At 43.4% G+C, this 23,743-nt stretch overlaps 1 protein-coding gene across 4 annotated transcripts; it reads right to left on the minus strand.

The window, feature by feature from the left end:
* Positions 1-4,579: 4,579 nt before the first annotated feature.
* On the minus strand, positions 4,580-23,613 carry LOC135908685 (uncharacterized). Of its 4 annotated transcripts, XM_065440537.1 has the most exons (5): positions 23,457-23,595; positions 20,383-20,473; positions 12,199-12,365; positions 8,548-8,904; positions 4,580-5,212 (listed from the first exon to the last, which is right to left on the minus strand). In XM_065440537.1, exons 3-5 carry the CDS (start codon positions 12,363-12,365, stop codon positions 4,912-4,914), a joined length of 825 nt encoding a protein of 274 aa, XP_065296609.1. In that variant the 5' UTR covers positions 20,383-20,473; positions 23,457-23,595; the 3' UTR covers positions 4,580-4,911. The 4 variants fall into 4 exon arrangements, with proteins under 4 accessions (XP_065296609.1, XP_065296608.1, XP_065296611.1 ...); XM_065440536.1 differs by lacking the exon at positions 20,383-20,473 and having other exon boundaries at positions 23,457-23,613; XM_065440539.1 differs by lacking the exons at positions 20,383-20,473; positions 23,457-23,595 and adding an exon at positions 22,690-22,927.
* Between the last annotated feature and the right edge of the window lie 130 nt (positions 23,614-23,743).

A 23,743-nucleotide genomic window follows, 5' to 3' on the forward strand; every position in this document is an offset into this window, starting at 1 on the left:
CATGCTGCCAATATTAAATTTTCCTGTACTGTGTAAGGTACTGACATACAAAACATTACATCGCAAGGAGCCACTGCGTAATTAGTGTTCAATTAAGGACCAGTGTGATGGCTTTTCCGTAGAGTGGTTGGGGTTAAGTTAATTGTGAAGGTTTTTAGAGAGGCAGTTTTCTAAGAAATCAGATGTCAAAAATAGACGTCAGCGGTGCAGTAATATTGGCTGCCTTTTATTCATCATCATCATGAGACTAGTCGACCACTCTTATCACCGCAACATATTTGTGTGTTGCGGTGAAGCATGCCTATAGTGGGAAGTATTTACGCGAATCAGGAATGTATGGTTCCCGATTCGTGTAATGTAGAGTTGATGCGAAGGTTTTTTAGAGTTAGTTTTTTAAGAAATCAGATGTCCGAAAATAGACCTCAGTGGTGCAGTAATATTGGCTGACTTTTGTTCAAGTGTGCCCTAGACATAATTGAGGGATTTGCACAGCAGCCTTAGCTTGGGAGACCAGTGGTAGGGCATACTTTATAAACTACCAGGTGACACAGCATTACCCGTACGAGCAGAGACCTGTTTAAATGTGTGTCCCCTTTAACACCTAGATTTTTTACCATGGATGAATTCAGGAAAATCTGTAGCACATTTAGTTCCTAGATTTTAAATGCTGTGTAAGTTGTCTTCTTGTTCACTGCAATTGCACTCAGCTTCTGTCCAAATGGGAGAGCACTTCTGCACAGCTCATCAGAGAACATTCTTATTTACATACCTTCTTTTTTATTTATCTCACCTACAATCAAGATATCAAATGTATATAGCACATGAATGTGCTGTGACTGAACATAACTTACATTGCCACGTTCAACTGCACAGTACATGTAGCTGGTGTTGGTTCATTCAAGCTAAGCATTAATAAAGCCTTGAACTGTAGGTGTCATGGTATAAGAGCAGAGAAATGGATATGTAAAGACAGTTGGGTGCGTTGAGACGACATCTTTCTTGTGTGTGAAAAGGTGACAGATGCACCAAACGGGACAGAACACATGCGCTGTTGTCTTTTCTCACACACACAAAAAAAATGAAGCCGGAGGAATAAGGTTTCTTCACTGTGCCACAGAAACTATATGTTTGCTTGCAAAGGTAATTCTGATTCATTCGATTTGTTCTTGTGCTGTGTTATTTTCTTTCGTGCACTTTAATTTTTACATGTTACTGTTTCATACTTTTTATTTTCACAGACTGAACATTCCACATTGTGGTTTGACTTCCTGCTGTAGGATACTTGCACTTGGCATGGAGTGATGAAGCAGAGTGGTGTACGTTTATTAAATGTGCAAATTTTAGCAGTATAACAGCACTTCATGAAAAAAAAAAAGAAAACGTGCTGAAAATAAAGTGTTCCTACCCACATTCCTTGTTGTCTAATTATGCTTGTATTCCTGTATTCTCTTCAGCAAAACCATTTATATGGGGAATTGATCGTGATAAGTGCCCGTGAGCATTTTAAAGAACAGCCTTGAACCCGTTCTACTGGTGCACTGGTAAAATGTATACGTGCAGTAAAATTGAAACAGAAGGCAAAATAGCAAACACCAATGGTTGATGCGGTATCTGACAGACTTATATGTCAGTAATTTTTGCATAAAACAATATACTAAGACAGAGCATACTAGCACTACAAAGCACCCATCTTTCACGTTAGGCATACATTACCACAAGGTAGTCATAAGGGAAATGCTGGCTTTAATGTGAAACTGTAGATGTTAAAGGCAGCTGTTAAAAATGTACTGAGAAGTTATGCAATGTGTAGCATTTACTCAGTTCAGAGAACTTCCAAAGTTTCCGTAAGGCCTTGATAGCTGTGGATGAGGGAACAGTTGTAGCAGCCCTATTTCAAGCATGAGAAATGAACATTGAGATGGAAATGTGAGTAACAAATTAATGCAATTAAAAAATCTTGCCATACCATTAAGAGACGGTGAAATGAAATTAGTGTCACAATTTCCTTTTCTTTTTACTTCATTTGGGTTGAATATACTGACTGTAATAACAAAAGAAAGCAGAGGAGGTGACATGCATTAGAAAAATTCTAGTCTGTTTTTATACTCTGCCGTATCTACATTCAAAGTTCAGTAATGTTAACTTGGAAAGCTATAGTGAAGCCATTGGTTGAGCCTGAATGGCACATAACAGCGGCAATCGCCAACCTAACTGCTTGGGTTTACAGTGCCTTATTTGTAGTGTATGCCTATTTAAGTGCTGAGCTATTGGAAGATTGATTAAGGTGACCAACACGCTGAACAAGTAGTTTACTGTGTAAAATACATGGAGAAGGGTGGAAAGATAGGACAGAGCACAGGGGGTGTATTCTGTAAGTGTCCACCTAGTGGAAATGTCCATTTCATCTACTGCTGAAGTTCTAATTGTCTGGGCTGGGGTATGCATGGGAAGGAGACATGCTTCCCCAGCTAATCAGCACTTCAGCAGAAGACTACATGGATCTGTCCACTAGGTGAATACTTACAGAGCTATTTAATAGAGTACTTCTGTAACCAACATGCCTGCTATGCCATCCTTGCCTTCAATGTTCGTCTTAGTCAGTAAAAGTGTGAAAGAACCAGGTTTGTGCATGAAAAGTTTGCCTGAGTGTGTGTGCCTTGAAGCCTGTAGTGGTAAACGCAGGAAAAGGGGGCGGATCCAGAGTAGCACCAAAGGGCAAGCCTTCATCGAAACAAATATGGAGGTGGGTGACTGCAAGCTTAAACTTGTCAGCTCACAAGTTTGCCAAGACCGAGTCATGTCAGAAGTTGATGAAGCCTACATGGTTGATGAATAACTGCATAGGCCAAAATTATTTAGGTACTGTTTATTGGGACTACATATTTCTTCGAAATCTCAAAATAATTATGTTAGCACAGAAAAATACCCTCTACTAGTTGTGATGTCCTTGAAAGAACTAAAATGGTTGAGTTGTACTTGTGTGGTGCAAAAAGTTACATTGAAAAAATCTCAGCAATGGAAACAAATTGAAAAGAGTAGTACTCCAAATACATTGCCACCTCTTTAGAGCTTGATGAATTCAAATAATAATAATGCACAGATGAAAATCGCACGCTTAGATGCAAACAACAAAAATAAAAATATGAGATGTTTCAGTTCCTACATGAGAGCCTTGCTCACAAAGATTGTGAACAAAGCTCCATTGAACCATCTCTTATTTTTCATTTTTGTGGTTGGCATCCAATTTTAAAATACTTACCGTGCCTCTTTCGACCAGACCAGACGGGCTGCCATCAAATTCTTCACTACTTAAATGCAAATAATTAGAGGTCGGCAAGTATCACTTTTTCTGATAGGAATAGTAAGTATCGAATAGTCGAACACTGATGCATACAGTTACAGCAGGCATATATATCTTGGAATGAAGCACCATCAGGGAAGATTAGCATTATTTTTAAACACAAGTTTACTATTTGTCAATCAAAAACTGCACAAACAGACAGTCAAAATCCTTAGAACCTGGTCGCAAACAAGATTTCTAAGAATGAAAAAATTTGATAAAAATTTCTTCGAATGGCCTACACACCCTTCTCTACAAAAGTGCTTCCAACATGACAACAAAATGCCCTTTTTTGTATCCAAGTAAACTCCAAATATCTCTCTCTCTCTCTATATATATATATATATCATTGTGTACAATCAAGTACACAATCATTGCATTCTACCTATGTACCTACCCTGTTGCCTTGTAATACACATAACTCGCAACAGCGAAACACTGGAAAGTGCATCTTTGAAAACTTTCATGGAAACCCTTATGAACACCTAAAAGGCACTTCTGTTCCTTCCCACAAAGACACCACGAAGGTCTTGCATACTATAGAACATCACATCAAGTTATAAAAGAGCTGATGCAAATGCCACAGCTCATCGGCAATGCCAGAAGTGCATGCATCTTCAATGATAATTGCAAGGACATTTGGAACACCAAAAAGCATGGCACCCCATTTGGATTGGTTGGCGACTTCAGAACAGTGAAGGAAGGATGTCTGACTGAACTGTCAGTTCTGAATGCCTGTGAGGTGAAAAACGAAAGATGGCTAAGAGGGCTGCAGCCTGGCGGGGCCGAAGCTCTGCCATAAATATTATTTTTAGCTGAGGAAGTCAGCTTTTCGTCTAAGATGTTGAAGCCACGATGGTATTACCTTTTGAGAAGTGGCAAAAGTGGTGTTTGACACTGGTGTGAGTGCCGCTTATATCTCTTCGTTTGCCGTTTAAATATTTCTGGGCATTGTTCTATTAATTACTATGCAAAATTCCTCCCTCTTCTATTTTGATTTCACATACTTTTGTTTGTTTTACTAGCCACAACAGGTCACAACTCTACTCTGCAGTGTGTATCTATCGACCTCGTGGGTGAAAGGACCAGTGAGCATACAACCGTCAACAACGCAGTTCAGCGATTGTTGTAGTAGTGAGTGAAACAGACATGCCAGGCAACAACGCATGCTTGCGCACTTAAGTGTTTCCACAAAGTTCGTTGTGCATTCCTTTAAGGCGGAGCATGTACCAAAGGTCATTTATTGCATGTCACATTTATTGCATGTCACACTGTCATGTCATGTCATATTGCCAAATTCACACAACGGCATCCTTTCACACATTGGCGGGAATGGCAGACCGAGTAGTCAGAAGTCCGGTAAGATTGTTGGCTAGGCCTGTGGGAAGATGGCGGACACAAAGGAAGCCAGCGAAGAGACACACGCAGTAGGCGAAAGAAGCAGATTAATACCACGCTGGTGCTTTCGCGCAAGCCAGTCACAGTCTATATGTGACAATTCCCTGCCATTCACAAAGAACCCTCTGTACTGCAAACAACCTCCACCCACAGTGTCTCGACGAGCTGCTCCATCACTGCGACTCTTCCTCGAGCATAGCGGTCTCGGGCGGGTTGCCCAAGACTGCTCGTTCCACAGTGAACAGGAGGTACTTGAACAGCCTGGTCACTAGCGTGGTCTTGTGCACCAGCATTGTCCCCTCATGGTCCAACAAAAACAGGTCGAGGAAGTGTACGCTGCGCAGGGGCAACTCCTGGTAGCGATACATCAGCACGTGCTTCGACACGTGCTTGCAGAGGGCGAGCAGGAAATTCTGGCCGTCCTCGACCGTGACCCTCCTTGAGGGCGGCGGCAGCTGGCCAAGCACCTCCGCACTGCTCGCGCACCAGGGAATAACGAGGCGTCACTTTCCGTGAGGCGGGCATCGATTCGAAGCAAGCCCCGTGTTTGTTAACAAAGGAACACGGTGCACAAAAAAAAAAAAGAGTGCATGGCTGCACCACTGGCCTTACTTTTCCTTCGCAGGCCTTATTAAGTAATATTATATTATATACATTATAGTAATATTAATAATAATATTAATAATAATATTAGTAATAATATTATATATTAAAGCTTTTATTACACAAGTTAATAACTAGTTATTAAAAAAATCAGGCTTTGTTCTAAACAGAAATGCTGCAAATAGGCATTCTCCTCTAGTGTCACAGCTAATGTGACCTGTGCCACAGACACATGAAAATATTCACAAAGCTTATTAATGAAATATTTATGTAATGGCAGCAGATATTTCAGTTTCCATTGTGCATTGTTACAATGAGCTGGGTGGTTATGCTATGGGTAAGTCCAAATAGTCGACTGGGTTGATAAATGTAGGCTCTGAAATATTGAACGGTAACTGTAGTTGCATTCTTTCTAAATCACTTTTGCCCTACATTAAATGGAAATAAAAAAAGTTAGTGTGATTACGAAAATTGTAAAGAAGCTAAAAATAATCAGGCACATTGCGATAAAGCTGTAAAAATTTGCAGGTGTGCCTTCACTATTTGCCACTGTGAACAGCAACCTTTGTGAGGTAACCTTTGAAAACCCATCTGTTAGGCCGCCTTTGCTAGAAAATCATGCTAGCATAGCATTACATAGCATAGCATAGCACTGTGCCTCAAACCTGATGTCAGCACCACAGCAGTTTCGTGATGGCAGAAAAATGCATGTCACACAGTATGATGGAAACTCTTTTGTAGCTTCACAAGCTCCGTTTGGAAACTACTTCATTTACTCTACTATAATGTGCATCTAATTTTCATGGCCAGAAATTATAACAAGCAATGACGCCGATTGTCCATTCCCCATTTTTTTCAGAGTAAGAGAGAGAATGCAATGGAGGTTTGTTCGGGCTTGGAAAAAAGTAATGTTACTGCATCCCAGCTACATTGAACTGGGCGTCATTCACTGTAGCTCTTGGAGGCCTCCTCATCACAAGGAGCAGCCCACAGCATCTCATATTCGGGGTCGCCTATGGCAGATTGGGATGCTGGCTTTCTTAAAAGCCTCGCAGACATGAAAAGAACACAAACTATGTGGGTGAGCATTATGTCACGCAGCCTGCCTTGGCAAGCGAACTCTCTGTGAAGCCGTTCTCTTCACTTTTTCCTTCACACTGCTGGCCCAACACGTGACCTCTGAGACTCAGCATATTGGCTGAGAATGTTCGGTTCCCGGTATTTTTTAATCAATGTGCACTTGTTCGGCTGCCCTGCCGCAGCTCTGCCTGTAAAGTGGGAGCACTAAAACCTACCGACCTCTGTCACCTGACGATCACGTTTTGGGCCAGCTCGTTCGGCTTCAACCATGTAGCGCAATGCCCCCTGCTAATTCTTTCCTTCCTCCATGCTTGTACACCACAGAATCAGGGGTACTTATGCCCCCCAATATTATCACTGTGGCTAATATACTTTCCAGCATGACTTACATATGTGTCATTATGTGTTTATGCTATCAATATATCAGTGATTTGTTTGATCCACATATGAAAATAAGCAAGCAGAAATCTTTCAAAATGGCCACCGTTCTCACTTCTCATTCTCACAAACCCTTCCTGAAAGTAATTCCTGGTTGCGGCCCTGCGTGGAATCTTAACAAACTTACAGAGCAGGCACAAAGCTACCCCAGCATTAGGAGCAGCAAAGAATGTCTATGCAGTTTTGGTTTGTAGTGAAGCATGTCATTTTATAGTAAATTTTTCCTGAGAAGAAGTGCATGTTTGAATAGAGCAAATAGGGTGTTGTCTCTAATATGTAAAGGTAAATTCCTCTATTCCTCTATTTGAACCTGCTTCAAAAACTTGAAGCAGGTTCGCATTTTCTACTGGCTGTTTCAGAGCCCTTGCTCCACAACAAATCACGAGGATCCCCACCATCACATGGGTTTGACTGGAAGTTTTAGAGTGTGCCAAGTTCTGCCTGCTGCGATTCGGAACTGCGCAATCCGAGCATTATCCGAGCGTTCCCTCAAGGATACAGAAAGAGAGTTGTAAGTAAAATTGAAGTCTATTCTTCGTTGATGTCTAATAGCCTACTCACACTTGCGATTGTGATCAATCCCAATAGGGATCGGTTTCTCAATAGCGATTGGCTCCCTTCCACAGCTTGCAACGAAGGAGCCAACCAAGACTAAGAAATTCGACCCTGATTGGACTCTATTGTGATCAAGAGTGTCTGTGTGACACCAATGTACAGAGTGGCATAAAAATGAAAATGTGGATTAATTAACAGTGGGAAAATTAGTAAAACGTCAGCCTGGGGTCAATGTTTTGACAGGGGGATATTTGTCTTCACCATGATGAAGGTGACTACCTTTGTCAAAATGTTGGCTTTGTGCTAAGGCTTCCCTCTTTCAGCCAGTGTTGTTCATCAACGTCTGCTACTCTCTCCATGGAAGATTTTACCGATTAGTATGTACCTTTCTCAAAACATTGCAAAGAAGACATACACAAGAGAACAGATCACACACAAGTGCCATGCATTCTCTTATACATCTGTCCTTGTGTACATATTGCATACATCCATTCTCTTATGCATTTCTTCCTCACGCTGCCTGAAGAATGTATAGAAAAATGCACCAGGCACTGCAATCAAGTTATTAAGTGAAGACAATGGCTACGACATGGTATAAGAATGGGCTAGTTAGTTAGTGATATTAAAGCAAGTACAGCAGTGAAACCGATGAAGGATGAGTGATGTGGGATAGACACAAGCACCAACTTCCAACTAGAGGTTTATGTTCAGTTTCACAGATTTATAGGAAAAAGTATATAAAATTCATGAACAGATGAGTGCCACTCGTAGACACATGGGCAACGAAGGAACGGCAATGGGAATCACAGCCTAGGTAGAATAAACCGTATTTGTTTATATTTAACTGTGAAACTGGGAATAAACCTTTAGATGAAAGCCAGTCGCGCCCGTGTCCATCCTCTGTTATTAATTCTTTGTTGGTTTCAGCACTGTAGTTGCTTGGCAATGGCTTTAGGCAGCAAAGGAAAGCAGACGAGAAGACAAGGGACAAATGTGTGTCGTCTGTTTCATGTTTTTCTCTTTTTTTTTGTCTGCTTTACTTACTGTGCTGCCATGTGGTGATGAAACTGCACCAACTTGCCCCCCCTCCCCCCCCCCAAAAAAAAACTTATTTCAAGTCACTGTCTGCACACCTGAAGGCCATAATGACGCCGTCCATGTTCAGTTCCAGGCAGCACGATGAGGGGTCCTCTGGCTCGAGGAAGGAGAGGCCCCACACTGCGACCATGGAGAGCTGCCATGGGGCCAGCTGTAGAGCGCGTAGGGCGACTCCAAAGCTGTTTCCCAGCTCATAGGCCAAGAGACTTCGAGAATTCACTGACCCTGCTAGGAACACCAGCGAGACCTTCTCGCTGCTGTGCACCAGCCCTGCAACATGAGGCTTCCGGGAGCCTGCACATGCCATGCAGAAGAATGCCTCCTCGTGCTGCCTCCCGTGGCCACCGAGCACGTTGCACGGCCGTGACAGAAGACGTGGCTTGCGCCCTTTTCTGGAAACAAGAAACATCTGCCTTGATTGTGTCCATAGAGCTTCTACAATTGTCTCAACAAAATACCTTTGAGGAACTAACCGTACAAAATTTAAGCAAATGATAAACAAATGGGAACGAAAAAAAAGAAGAGGGTACTAGATGTAGTTTAGTATGTCGTCATCACCAGTGAAAGAGTGTCGCATTGCCAGCGCCAGATGATGTGGCACCATCTGGTAGGTTGAAATCAAGACACTTTCTTGGCTCTCGGCGACGCCTTAGGCCTAAAAGCGAAAAAAAAAGAACAGCAGATTTCAATAATGCTGAGAAAAAGTCGCCAACACTTTGTCCTTCTCATTAGATCAGACTAAGCGAAGGCTTATTTTACCACTTATTTCTTCCTGTCATGACAGTGAGCAAGTAGCAAGAGTGATTAGAGATTGAAGTGGACGGTCTAGGTGCTGCTATGTTGTTACACAAAGTAACCAGCACAAAACACTATGCGGACTTCCAGGCAACGAGCAAAAATTTCTGGCTGGCCAAAAAACTGGCAAAGTGAAAAGCGATGATGACAGATCCCCCTTTGCGATGACCAAACTTCTCACCTGTCATTTGCTGCTTGAAAATCACGTGCCCGTGGTCGGGCCTTTAGGTTCGGTAATGTGCAAGACAAGCCGAACCACCTATCCCAGCATTCCCATGGTGTCACAACACTTTAACACCTTTTAAGGAATGTGCTTTGTGGGGAGCATGCGCGTCCATTTCCTCCCACGTACTCATGTCGACACGATTGCACGTTGTGGATGCCTCAAGAGCCAGTGGGTCTGAGCAGGAAAGGTGCACTACGTTCTCTCCCAGTTTCCCCTTTGCTCTCACGATATCCCCTTCTCCCCTTCTCCCAGGCTCACGGAAAAGGGAAAGGTATCCCCAAAAATATATTTTTTCAATTGTTCATTGTGCTAGGTGCATTCTAGTAGTTTCTCATATTCTGTAATCCTACTTGTTCAGTTCTATAATATTCTGTATATTCCTGTGCACAGTAAGCTATATTATTTTATACAGTACTATCATTCTTGTTCTTCCAGTACGACTTTGTATTATTTTTTTGTCTTATCAAAGTTATGTTGTAAGAGTCATTATTTCATGTACACATATTTCTTTTTTTTCCTTTTTTATAATGTTTACTTTCTTACTCTGCTGCTTCACAATATTATTGTTTTATGTACTACCTGACAGGAGGTCCCGTTAGGGCCTTATGCTGTCGGACCTGCTTCTGCATCTTCATTTATGTATTAAACTTATAGCTCATTAAAACATGATTCTGATTCTTATTCGACTTGTGAGGAAGACTTTCCCTTTGCCAAAGTAAAGAAAAAAGTGTCCCCGAAGGAGAATTTATTAGGATTAAGCAAAATTTTACGAATCATCTATGGGCATGACTGTCCGTGGTGTAGCGACTTGCCACCGTTTTTGTACCACATCTCATGAGAATGTCAAAATAGACTGCCAAGTTTAAACGCCTACTTAGCTAGCTAGGTATAATCTAACTAACACACTGGAGCAATGGGTGGCACAACCAGCTCAGACTCGGAGGTGCAGAAGGCTCTTCTGGGTCACGTTCGACTGGCGGGAGAAGCCAGTGGAGTTCTGGACTTGGGGCCCCACCCATCAAGCTCCTGACCCCTTGTTCCCCCTTTCCCCAATTCAATAAAGTTATTTTCTCTCTGGCTTCCCAACCTTTAATCTGACCAATGGCCTCATGTGAACCTTACGGATACCTGTCACAACTTGTGAGTGACCTTGTTGCCCGACATTACGTGCAACGAGGCAAGCCTATTCATTACCTTTTTACAGAATGGGCCTTCCTTCTGCAAGCATTGTGTATTGCTCGCGAGAGTAAATATTGCTTGAGAAGATGCTGCTGGTTGCCTTATCGTCCGAATGCAATGTGACTGTGATTATCCACTCTACAGGTCGAGGACTATTATGGAATGACTGTGCGTGGCTAGATATGGAGCTTGCCTTCAGCCCTAGCCACACACATAGCGTAACCGCACAGCTTAAACAGTGTTACCACGTTTCCATCCTGGTAGAAAACTGTACGAAAAACACGGACTGTGCTCGTCCGTGTTTTCTATCTCGTCCCTATTCCTTTGCACCATTCTCCCTTGAGAAAACTTTACAGTGGTTTTGCTGATCAAGCCTGTATATACAGTGTGAACTGCTTTTCGCCCGCTGCAGTCAGGTGTCGGGCCCCAACCAATGTGCGAAAGTATCTGTTCTGGTCAGATGTGGTGGGTAGTGCCTGATGAGCGCATGCTCATGTTCATGTTCACCAGTTATTTGGGTTAGTAGTGCCAGGGTTCAAGCTTCTTCAAGTAGTAAGTGAAGTTTGGAATGTCTCCAGATGAGGGCAGCACTTTTCTTCCTTCTTTCATGCTTGAAAAGATTTTAGAGATTTTTGGCGTGAAACACCGACAGGATGGCAGCGTTTTCCGGACAAAATGCATGTAATTTCATTGACTCAGAAGATGATTTTAGTGCCCCGGATGAGTATATTTCACCTTCAGACAGTCAGTAAACATCGTCGGAAGGGAGCAGTTTAGAAGAAAGTGACTGTGAGGACGCTACAGGTCTGCAGTGCAAATATTCCTCCACCCAGGAGAGTGCTTCGAGTGCTACCACAAGTACAGTGTTGAGTTACTATTGAAAGCATCAGAAATAAGCAAATGTTCTGAAATAAGTCACTTAACATGCATTCATTTACCTAACTGGTTTTCTGTGTGGCGTATAAGAGCATGAAATGGCCCTTGACTAGAATACCCACAAATTGGGTAACTGCATGCGACCGCAAAAGGCTAAGGCGGGAGTTGGGTGTCGACCAAACATTATTTTTTAAATCTTTATTTTTCCGAGGAATCGTGCTGCAAACTTGCAGACATAAGCTCATTGCTTATTTTGAATATGAGGTCTAGTTCAGTTTATCTCAGTTGGTCCTAACTATATGCACATTTCCTTTCCTTAATGTTCTGGAAAATACGTAATGTGAAAAGTCACTTCAGATTTTGCTAAACTCTGCACAGTTGACACTAAATAGTTGGCACTCAGAAAAGTGTATTGCTGGGGGTCAAGGTCAAAGTCTAGCAACTATTCTATGTTAGATACAGGGCAAGATAAGCTTGGTCTAATTAGATTTTCTGACTCATGCAGAAGCCATTGCTACCACTGATACATGGTGAAATTCTGTGCACAGGAGGTGAAAGTGCTGCTTTGATACTTCACTACTATGCGTGGTGTCAGGCCGGTAGGTCTTACCTGTCAGGAAGTTCTGACAACAAGCTCCGCAATAACTCCTTGAGCTTGGCAAAAGTGAATTCCCATAGGGGCAGTCCATAATAGCAGCTCCACGTGTTGGTCCGCAGCAGCTGTAATGCATGGGCATCGTTGCCACTTGGCTTCCTGGGGGACTCTTCAGCTGCCATCTGTGTCAGGCAATGAAAAAGAAGAAAAAAAAAATCAAATGTGTTAAGTTCAAAGTTAAACTTGTGCTTGCCTCACAGGGCAGAGGAGCCGTCAGGGGCAGTATGCTCAAACAATCGCTTTCAGGGGTACGACCACTTTCGCGAGATTTTGAGTGACTTGGCAAAAGAAGCGTTGAACCGTACAGCTAAGAGTATTCCTGATGCTGTGCAAACATAGAAACTTTCGCGCAGGGCTAGAAATGGTGTGGGCTGTATATGGCGATGCGTCTGATGCCAATTGAGTCACGCAAAATCTCATGAAAATGATCATATCCCCGAAAGTGAACGCCTGAGAAGTGCCCTCACACTCGGTGTATCATGTGGCCTCCCTCTAAAGCACTGACAGAGTCCAATGCCGCTTAGCTTCAGGGATCAAACCAAAACTGGCAGGTTCAGCATGCCTTGACCGATGGCCATGCAGTGGGATGAATGTGCTAGTGTACCATGCTTTAAACAGTACCTTGTATTGCCTGTTCGAAGTCATCGAAAGAACACTTAAACATACTTTGAAAAAGGTATGGAATGCTTTCGGTACACATACCTACTCTTTCTGAAAAAAAAGTTCTTGAATGCGATTAGAATAGTAGCAGTGGGATCGCTGGTAATCCACTGCTGTTGCGAAGATGCACCATGGTGCAAAGCACTAGACAACAAACACGAACGCTATACAGCCGAGGTTTATTGTGAGAGGAGCAAAATTTATGCTGGTAAATAAAAATAGAGTAAGCAGTAAAACCAGCTAAAAACAACTACAGGAATCAAAGCAAAAAGGAAAGAAAAGTGAAGATTCGAAATCATCCCAATTGCCAACTGTACATGCAGGTACCCTTAAAAAAACTATGTTACATTAAGATGGGAAAAAGTGTTGGCAGAACTAACCTCACGATGACTGTTGATGGCAATGCATTTAGCATTGAATCAACATAGAAACACAACATATACTGCCCCCGTCAAAACTATTTATGTATGAGGCATGTACTGCAGTGTGACTCCTCATTTGCACTGTCCTGAGAACACTTGGTGCCATCTAGCAGGGAGTCTGCGCATGACCTCCGAAATGCATGGCACACCGGGGCGTTCGAACACTGAGACACGCTTCATGCGGCAACTGGGCTCCTCTCTCACGGTTCTTTCTGGTCACGCTGCGGCATCCAGTGGCGCTGCCGAGAAGTCTGCACGTGACCTTCGAGACGAGAAGCACGGTGTGTGCCGGTGCCTGTGAATGCCGAGAATTGTTCCCTGGCTTGCCGCACACTCAGTGGCACATTTTCAATGACCCAAGTTGACGAGAGGTTCATTGAGGAGTGACGCATACAGAGTGCCTTCATGGTACAGCTTGCTAAAGCGTACACATAAGAGGCGTTCATTGAAAAGCGGCACATACCCAGTGTATTTGCGGTGCAGCCTAATAAAGAGCTGGGTTGCTGTCCTTGAGGAACCCCTGTGACGTTGGTTCTATTTCATTCAGCATTGGAGAAATTTAAATTATCTTTTTTTTGTCATTGTAGAGTGGAACATTCCCAGCGGCAAATACCTATACCCCATCTCACAAGACTTTTGCAGCACTGCCGAAGGTATGAGGCATACATAGGCAACATCTTTGCGCAGCAGAATGTAGTTCTGGGCATAACTGTCTAATTATTGGCGGGGTGAGAGAGCTTTGTTTTTGTTTAGTACATCAGTCGTTACAGCGACAAGTGACATGTAGGGGCCTTTGAATGCATATTGTGCATCATTAATTCACCTACCTTTAATTGATTCATTAATTCACCAATAATTCACCAAGGACTGAAGTAAGGATGCTTTGTCTTCACTGTTGTTCATGCTTTATGTTACGGGCATAGAAATATGACTGGAAAACAGTGAATAAGGGTTTGATTTATCTTACACCTATAACAGGCAGAGGGTGCAACAGAAGTTCCCTGGATTGATGTATGCAGACGACATAGTGCTAGTGGTGGACAATGCAAGAGATTTACAGAGACGTGCCAATATGCATGGTAACACAGTGACACATCTAGGCCTTAAGCTTAGGGCAGAGAAATCTGGAATTATGATCTTTAATGAAGATCGACATGAGTATTTATGTGGTAGCAATTCAACTGCAAGTCATACCCAGTCAAGCAATAAAAATACCTGGGAATCTATGCATACGAAAGAATGACATAATCAAGCAACCACCAATATAAGTGAAAATAAAGGGGAAGTGAAATGCAGCAGTAATGCACCAGAACATTTTGGGCTACAATAAATATGAGGTGGTGTGTGGAATCTGGAAAGGAGTAATGGTGCCAGCACTAACATTTGCAAATGCCATTCTGTGCTTAAAATCGGATATCTTATTGGGGTTGGAAGTTATCCAAAGATGGGTAGAGCAGTTGGCTTTCGGAGCCCACGGTAAAACCACAAATGAGGCAGTGTAGGATGACAAGGGTTGGACCTGCTTTGAAGTTAGAGAAGCACAGAGCAAAATTAGTTTTGAAGAAAGGCTCAAAAACATGCATGAAAGTAAATGGGAAGATAAAGTGCACAAGTATCTGTACTTGAATAGTGTGGACACAGAATGGAGGAAGAGCTAGCTCAAGAAAGTTGGCAACCAAGTAAAGAGTAATTGAAAGTGTAAATATACAACCAGGAGTCATCAGAAAGTGAGAGAAACAGAGACAGTGAATTGGATGAATAGAATGGAAACACAAAAGACCATGGAAATTTATGAGAATGGGAAGGAAGAATTTAGGAGGGAAAATCTGTATGCAAACACAAAGGGTAGAGCCTGGCTATTTTAGGTGCGAGCCGGCTGCCCAAGGAGATAAACATACCGGAGCAAATATTCGCAACAAGATGATGCATGTACCTCCTGCAGCGAAAATCCAGAGACCACTGAGCCCATCATATTGGATTGCAAAGGGATTCAACCAGTGAGACCTAGAGGTAACGTACACTTTCCAGAAGCAGTTGGAGTTAATGAGGACGGAAGCATTGACCGGTCAGCAGTCAAGATAAGCAAGAGTATTGGTGGAAAAAAAAAAAAGCAGGGAAGAGATTGATATGACGAGATCTTTTACAGGCATAGGTAGCAGTACAAGGTAAATTGAGAAGTTTTGAGGAAGAGAAAGAAAATTAGGGAAATGTATACAGAAATGATAGAATGAAAAGCATGTATAGCATACTTAACTCAAGTAAGTTAGGTGACCATTTTACATTGACCCATTTCAAAGGGGATGCCAGTAAATTATCATCGTCACCATGGCAGTTCTGCAATACATGGTGTCCAAAACATGGTGACCATGGTGCGTTTCCAGCTCCTGCCAGTCACTTTCGCTGCTTGCAGTACACAAAAGCATGTCCTTTAAGATAGGTTTCTGTTACTCCAAGAGCCGTCGGTGAGGTTATGATTTGGACGCCACTTATTTTGTTTTTGTAATTGGCAATTCCAGTTCCGACGCTTAAAAGACTCTAGTGTCCGCACAGTGGTATCACTCACCATCAGATGGAACCACAGCACTATCAGTTATGAGAGCTCTTTTACTTTACTTGCATTGGAGGCACACAGTTTGTTGTGACATATAATGAAATCGGGCCTATAGTCATCATATAGAGTAAGTCAAAGAAGTTGTAGGGATTTCAAATAGCTCCAATATGGGGCAAGCAGCCCTTCGAGAGAAACAGTGGGCTGCAGTTTGCATGTACACGAACCATATATGATTCACAGTGGTTTATGATAGTGCTCTCCAATGACCAAGCAGGGTCATTGGACTAAGCCGAAAAATTCTTGCAGATGCTCTTTAAAGGGACGCTAAAGGACAATATTAAGTTGAGCTAGAATGAAAGGTTAGGCTTCTGTAATAACGAATTCAACATTTGAAAACTGAGCTTTTGTAAGCTTCAACTGTTAGTGGCACCACCTACAGTGGACTATGGTACCTGTTCCATGCCTCCATAGTCAACCTCTTGTGGACTATGGACATCATCGCTTCTGATTCATAGAGAATAGGCTGCTATGTCCCACTACTGTGAGCAGCATTGTTCTCTCTTTGCAACCACACATGTAAACCACCCTCGCCTGCTCTGGCCACGGAGGCTCAAGTGACCATATATCTGGTATCCTGAAAGCAAGCAAACCATCTGCAGCCACCTAGTAGTCCTCTTCCTATACAGAGCTAAACAAAAAGTTTCTAAAAGACATAACAGTGACATGGAGAGAGGTCACGTGGAGATGATGTCAGCTCCTTGGCACAGGTTGTTCAAACTGAGGAGCAGCAATGGGTCCTTTGGTAACAATCTTCTACACAACAAAGTAATATATTGGCGCACAGAAAATGATGGTAGACTTCTAGACTAACACTCAGTCGGTCTAGCCCAACATATTTTCTTTTAGTGTCCCTTTAAGCTCACCTTCTAGGCAAGAGAAGTTACTTGTATTTCATGTGGTCCCCCTCCAGATCACTGACCGAGACCAATGTGACATGCAAAAAAGAGATATATTCAGTGCAGCGTGGCTGGGAGACATATTATGAAATGAATGTACTTAGTGTGCTGATGAGAAAAACTAGTACTGTGTTCACAAGAGTGTTTTGATGGGCGAGTTGGTGCACATCTATTAGCAAAATTAGCAGCACAAAAAGAATTGCCTTCTACTTGCGCAAAATGTTTTTCGGCGAATTTGCCTGGCAATTGTGCTGCCCGAAAGTGTGAGGCACACTTTCCAGTGATTACAAAACTAGAAAAAAAAAATCAATGTAAGGACTCGTGCAAACTAATGCAGGCTTATCAGATGAAAAGAGGAAATGCCTGCGTGTGTGACACTTCAATACTGCTGCATAGCTCCGAGATATTTTCCTGGATTAAGTTGCTGCATATTGATGGGCACTTTTGCATTCTGTCAGCGCACTAGAAGGTGCACCAGTGTATGTGTTCTGATGTGAAGCAGACACTAAACTGAGTAGTTTGTGCTCGTCCTGTTAACTTGTCCTTATGTGGTTGATTTTTTTTTTCACACAGATTATGGTTATTACTAGCACCATCTATTGCTCATTCAATTTCATCAAGTGCAAATTAAACCAGCGCTACAAAGGCAGGTGCTGTGACTTTGGGGTGGAGGACGAAAAATGGACTCTTTCCACAGACGAAGAAACGAAAAACTTTATACAATATTTACAGATAGTGGATGATAGCATACATGTAGCTGCAAGAGTGCATCAGACCGACTTGGCGGCTGGAAGCAACGCTCTCTCCTCGCAATGGGCCGGTTCTCCCTTTTGTCCCTTTGGCAACCCCTCGTCGGCAGGAACCAGTTTGCCAGGTGCTGACATCACTCGCGTCGAATTCTTGATTCATTGCAGAAATGGCTGGGTGCTTCATAAAGTTGCCCTAATCGAATTGTTGATTCGTCGCGAAGTGGGAGCTCCCATCACCTCTCTGATATGCCCGTGGTACACCTAGTATGGCAGCTCCTGTCACCTTGATGATAGCCATATGGTGCACGTAGTATGGTAGCTCCCGTCGCCTCGTTGATAGCCACCTGGTATGGCACAACACAGGTCCAGGAAGCACAAAGAGAAAATGTTGTGTTGCATACAAACTGGTGCATGAGGAAAATCAAGGAAGAAAGGAAACACGTCACTAGTTTTCAAAATAAATAGATTCCACTCAACTTCCTTAGTAATTTACTCAGAAAAAAATAACCCCACTATTTTTAACCAAGTTCCTTTCCTCCTCAATAATTACTCCTTCACCTGCTCAAGCTTCCGTACCTTGTCAAGATTGTGGAAAAAAGTGCGGCCCTTATATACGGTATGTTCACTCGGCTTGAACACAACACCAATTGTCTAGACATGGAAATTTGGAAACTACTAGGCGGAACAGAGAGGACAGATGATAAGCTTGCACTGTAAAACGTGAGAGTCAGGCTGAGGACGAATTTCTGATGGCTACAGAGCTTTGCTGCTCCATCAAATTATGGAATTGCAAAAAAAAGTTAATTACATAGGCATTCAGCGACAATCGTTTCCATACCATGCCAGCAACACTAGATTGAGCAACACATGTCGGCATTATACCCAAACTATCTGGACCTCCACCATCTCTTGCCCGGACCCTTCCACTTGCTGTGTCCAGATTTCTTGGTTGAAGCTAGTGACATCATTGGTCCGTTCGCTTCGCCTGCCCTTTTCCTTCAGTTCACTGTGCAGTTCCAAGTTTACACATTGCAAAGTCAGAAGTGCAGCTGCAGTGCGACATTAAGGCGTTTTGCTTCTGCATTCGCACCTCTTGTTGCTGGGGTTGTTGTCCAGTGTGTGCTGTGATTGTATTGCAGTTGCCCACTTTTCTTAAATTCATGGCTGCTGTGTTGTCTTTGCCAGCACTACGACAGCAAAAATTAGCAGCCTAACAAGTTGCAATGCTAGCGCATGAGACGGAAAATGTCGGATACCGTGTAGTCAACGAGACGTCTCGGCACTTGTGCTGTGAGTAGAGATGGCGAGTGTGTACTTGTTTATATATACAGTCGATCCAGGATATATCGAGCTTGAAGGGGATCACGGAATAGTTCGATATATAGATAATCCAAAATATAAAATATGCATGTCAAAAGCTTCTCTAACAACTTCACACATCTCAAGGCAGTTTCCCGATGTCGTGACTAACGGGAACTTACCGATCTGTGCCTCCAAGGCACATAAAAAAACAATAACACAGCGCGATGACCAGAGCACTTTAATTCAGAAGAAAAAAAAATCTGTGACCTTTGCTTGCTTGTTCCTCTGCACCATCAAGTTCATTAAGCTGTCCTCAAGCTTGTTGACAGTGTCCATATAAGGAAGGCCAGCTCCTTCCATTGTGCCACAACAGCGGCAAATGACGATGAAAGCTGATGCAAGTTCAGCTGCAGTGCCTGGTGGTTGGTCCTCTCCATCGGAACCTTCGCCGCTGCTTGAGTCTGTGTCCTCGTCACCCATGATGTCAGCCACAACCTCCGCATAAGCACGATCCACTACAGCTTGCACGCCATCGTCAGCGCTGATGAACATCGGCTTTGTTCTTGAGGATCGTACTCAGGGAGTTGCGAGGAATTCCGAACACCGCGGAAACCGACGACTTTTTCTTGCCAGCCTCCACCCGTTGAACGATGTCCATTTTGTTGAAAAATCCAAATTCTTGCGTTTTTTTGCAGCCATGGCTCTGGAACACGTACCAAAAGCGGAAAGAAAAAAGCACTTCACCACACGAGTTTCAAGCCTTCGCGTTGGCTTCGTGAATAAAAGGAACAAAGCGAATCGAAAGACACCCCACTCCATGTCTCCACACTACCACAAGCCCAAGCTGCACTGACCTCATACGTCTCGCTGCGCCAGCGGTGTCAGCCAACCAAAACACAGGAAACGAGCGCCTGTGGTCAGTGTGGTTTCTCCCTCCCACTTCCCTTTCGCACCCAATCGCACTCCAAGTGCTCCTAGTCACGTGCCTTTTACCCACACGCCCCTTCCTCAGAGTGTGGGGCGGCGCGCGTGAGATCGCGGGAACATCGCGAGATGTTCGTGAGGAGAAGCGCACTTGCGGTGAAGGGATGCAATGGGAGAAGCGCACTTGCAGGGGTGGTATATGGTGGAAGAAGCGCACTTGCCGGGGCGCAGTTCAGCACGGAGTTCGATACATCGATATGCCGGTGCATGGGAGTTCTATATACACGAACAATAGCGCTATAATTTTGCATGGGATTTTTCAAGTGTTCGATATAGGCAATAATTCAATATATCCGGGATCGACTGCTGATATGTGTGTGTGTGTGTGTGTGTGTGTGTGTATATATATATATATATATATATATATATATATATATATATATATATATACACACACACACACACACAGTCTAGCCCGGTTATAACGAAGTCGGCGGGAATCGGAAATCACTTCGCTATATCCGCTATTTCGTAATATGTGGACTATGAAAAAAATAATGCAAACATGGGCATACCGATTTATTGCTGCTGAAAGAAGTGGTCCAGCGTCCCCTGAACACGTTTCGCGAGTGCGGACTTCAGGATTGCGGCTTCCATACCATCCAACTGCGAACCAAAGATCAGCTGGTCGAACTCCGGACTCCCGAGGTACATCCGTAGCGTGTCAACAGCTGTGATGACGTCGCATCCGCCACGTCATAAAAAAAAAATCGTCTCTTTTCTTTTTTTACATTTTTCCCCTGCGCGGCGTGCTCTACCGCTCTACGCCGTTCAAGGACGGCGCAACACGAGACCGGCGTGCTATGCGATGCAGTGAAGCAACCTTTCGCTCCGCGGGAGAGCAGACGACGCCACGAAAGGACGCCGTCAGCCGAATTTTGCTCTTATTTTCGCAAAAAAAAAATCGCCTCAGGGACGCAAAAATGTGTTGATCGACAGATTATTTTTCGGTGGGTATTAAATCTCTTCGTTATATCCGCTGACGCGCTCTTATTTACTTCGTTAAAACCGGACCATAAATGTATTGAAAATGCAAAAATGGGAATGGGAAATTGAAATATCCCTTCGTTATAACCGCTATTGCGCTACAAGTGGCTTCGTGATAACCGGGCTAGAATATATATATATATATATATATAATACACACACAACAACACAATGGCACAGAGGACAGCATAAGGGAATGATATAATTGAATTAAGGAAATTATAAACAAATGGAAATGAAAGTGGATGACAATACAACTGGCCGCAGGTGGGATATGAACCCACGTATTCGCACTGTGCGTGCGATGCTCTTAAATTTAGCTACCGTGGCGATGTTTTCGCATCCACTTTCTTGGGTGTTCATGTAAGAAAAGCTGGCCCCTCGGTTTCCTTTCATCTCATTCACACACACACACGCATGCACAGACATGAAGGAGAGGTGATAGTATTCAGAGACTTCAGGCGACAGTGGCCCCATTCTACTCTCGACATGCTTTACCGCATAACACGATTGTATTGTGGTGACGTTGACTATAGCGAACTGGCCATTAGACCTTTGCCGAAACCACTTCGATCGGCAAGGGTCTAAGTTCAATCGCCTTTCCCGCCTGTTTCGGGACACGTTCAAAGACCACATCCGAATATTGTATTGCAACTTGTTGCTTGGATAGTTCGTTTATACTTCTTGCGGTGAAATAAAGAACGAAAAAAAAGGCGAATTCTCTCGTGTACAAGGGCGCCATCGTTGCCGATTACTGGGTTTCCATACGGCAGCACAGTCACGTTACCTGCGGCGTCGTCTGCTGCTATCGCGCGGGAGATATATATAGTCTGTTGCCTCGATCGTTACTGCACGACACCGGTACTGACAATCCTAGCGACGCAGAAAGTGCAGCAACTGAGCCTGAACTTTACCTGCTTTCTTTCAAACGAACGGCGCCGTTCAGAGGGTGCACGCGCAACGAAAGGTAAAGTGTGCACTAGCCCTGCCTGAAGTAGTTCACGAAGTGCATTCGAACCGAACGGAATTTATGCATGTACAGTAAATACGTACTACATACATGCATCCATCGCGTAGGCGGTAACCGAGTGCAGGAGTGCGATCTTATAACGGTTAAGAGCCGTTACGTGTAAATTTGATTCACCTGGAAGATGAAGTTAAATTCTAGAGACTGTAGGAAGCGGAAGCATCCAAAGTGGACAAAAGTTTGTTTACAAGGGTTTCGCGAAAGCCATACTCACATGTTAACGGCTTATTTGAGAGTCATGCGCAAGATACAGCCAAATTTGCCCGCTAGATCCACTCTACAACTTACAGAAATGTGATGTTTTTCATTGCAGAGTTACAGAGTTATCAACTTGATAGCTTCGTTTTCTGCAACATCTGCGATTTTCAACAATTTTTATCAAAGAATTGACGGCCTAAATAAAAAATTCGCTTCGAACAGTCACTGCATTCTAACTTTTTCTTTTGAATGCAACCAACCTCATCAAGTTTGGTGCAGTGCGACTGCCGAAAAAGACGACTTTTCTTGCCAGCTGCACAATTTTTTTTCGATTCCGTCAGCAATCAAAGTAACAAAGCATGAATAAAACAAAATCAACATTCAACAAAACATAAATATAATCAACGCAGCTAGTGGCTCAAAAAATCACGTCGCGGTTTCTTTTTGAAAAATCGCAGGCAAACAAAGACGCGATCGGTTGGACGCGCTCAATTTGAAAGGAACGCTGACCGTTTCCAGAAAACATGGGCCCGCGTCGAAAAAGTTCTGATAATACAGAAGAGTTACATAGTTTGAGGAACCGATCCTGTGACAGCTTGGAAGTACTTACAATTAGCAGCAGCTGCAGGCGCAACAATCATCGCGATTTCAGCGTTATTTCAGACATCTTAACGTTCCAGTATAGTATCGAGCTCAGCAGCCCAGCGTCCCGCCATTTCACACCGGTAAAGCAAGCAAGGTCCTTATTTCGCTATAGTGAACTAGAAGTTCACTGTAATTTCGCTGTGGAAATGTATTTGTTGCCAACTTGTATATTTTCGCTTAACGTTTATGCGTATGGTTACGTAAAAAGACAAAATAGCCTCGAGATAGTGCTTAGTGGCTATGATGTTGGGCAGCTAAGCCCGAGTTCACGGGGTCGAAACACGGCCCGGGCGGATTTCGATGGCACCGAGTTGCGAAAACAACCGTGTAGGTGCACGTTAAATTTGAACCCCAGATGGTTTAATTTCTGGAGTCCCCCAGTACGGCGTGCCTCATAATCAGATCGTGGTTTCGGCACGTAAAACACCATATTTTTTTTTTTTACCACGAGATGGTAATAAAGCAAGATAAAGTCATTGATGTCTAAGACCAAGGATGCCAGGTGAGCAGATGCATGTCCTTGAATTATTATATGTACGGTGAAGCAACACAGATGAAATGCATAAAACCACACACCACAGTGATTTTGAGCACACAGAATGGAACTAGAAGGAAATACGTGCAGCGCAGTTACTGTTTATGAAAGACAGGACGATAACGAAGGCATGCCATGCGAATGCTATGCACTAGTTGATGCAACAACGAACAATGAACAGAGAACATAATCCTTACATATAATCGGCTCAAGTTCTCGACTTTGAGTACTCAACACAAATTCGGCTTATTCAATGGTGGTAGATATACTACAGATACGATAGCGTCGGTAGAAGAAGAAAGAAGACGTGCCACGTGCCATAGTACTTCCAAGCGACGTACGCAAATATGCCGATGTCGAAAAAAAATTATCACATGACGTAACCCACAGACAGTCACGCGAGTCTGGGAATTGCGTATTGATAGAAATTACGCAAGCGATCTCCTTTATCTCGGTTATCCGCAGCCGCTGTCTCGGCGGTCGT

Source organism: Dermacentor albipictus, chromosome 3 (assembly GCF_038994185.2).
Source record: "Dermacentor albipictus isolate Rhodes 1998 colony chromosome 3, USDA_Dalb.pri_finalv2, whole genome shotgun sequence".
NCBI lineage: Eukaryota > Metazoa > Arthropoda > Arachnida > Ixodida > Ixodidae > Dermacentor > Dermacentor albipictus.

What these genes read in the sequence shown, in the direction of transcription:
- LOC135908685 (XM_065440536.1), bottom strand. Translation starts at nt 12,365, where the DNA reads ATGGCAGCTGAAGAGTCCCCCAGGAAGCCAAGTGGCAACGATGCCCAT. An exon ending in TTGTCAGAACTTCCTGACAG is followed by an intron (nt 8,905 to 12,198) that starts GTAAGACCTACC and finishes TCTTGTTTCCAG; the next exon opens with AAAAGGGCGCAAGCCACGTC. An exon ending in GGCGTCATTATGGCCTTCAG is followed by an intron (nt 5,213 to 8,547) that starts GTGTGCAGACAG and finishes GTGCGCGAGCAG; the next exon opens with TGCGGAGGTGCTTGGCCAGC.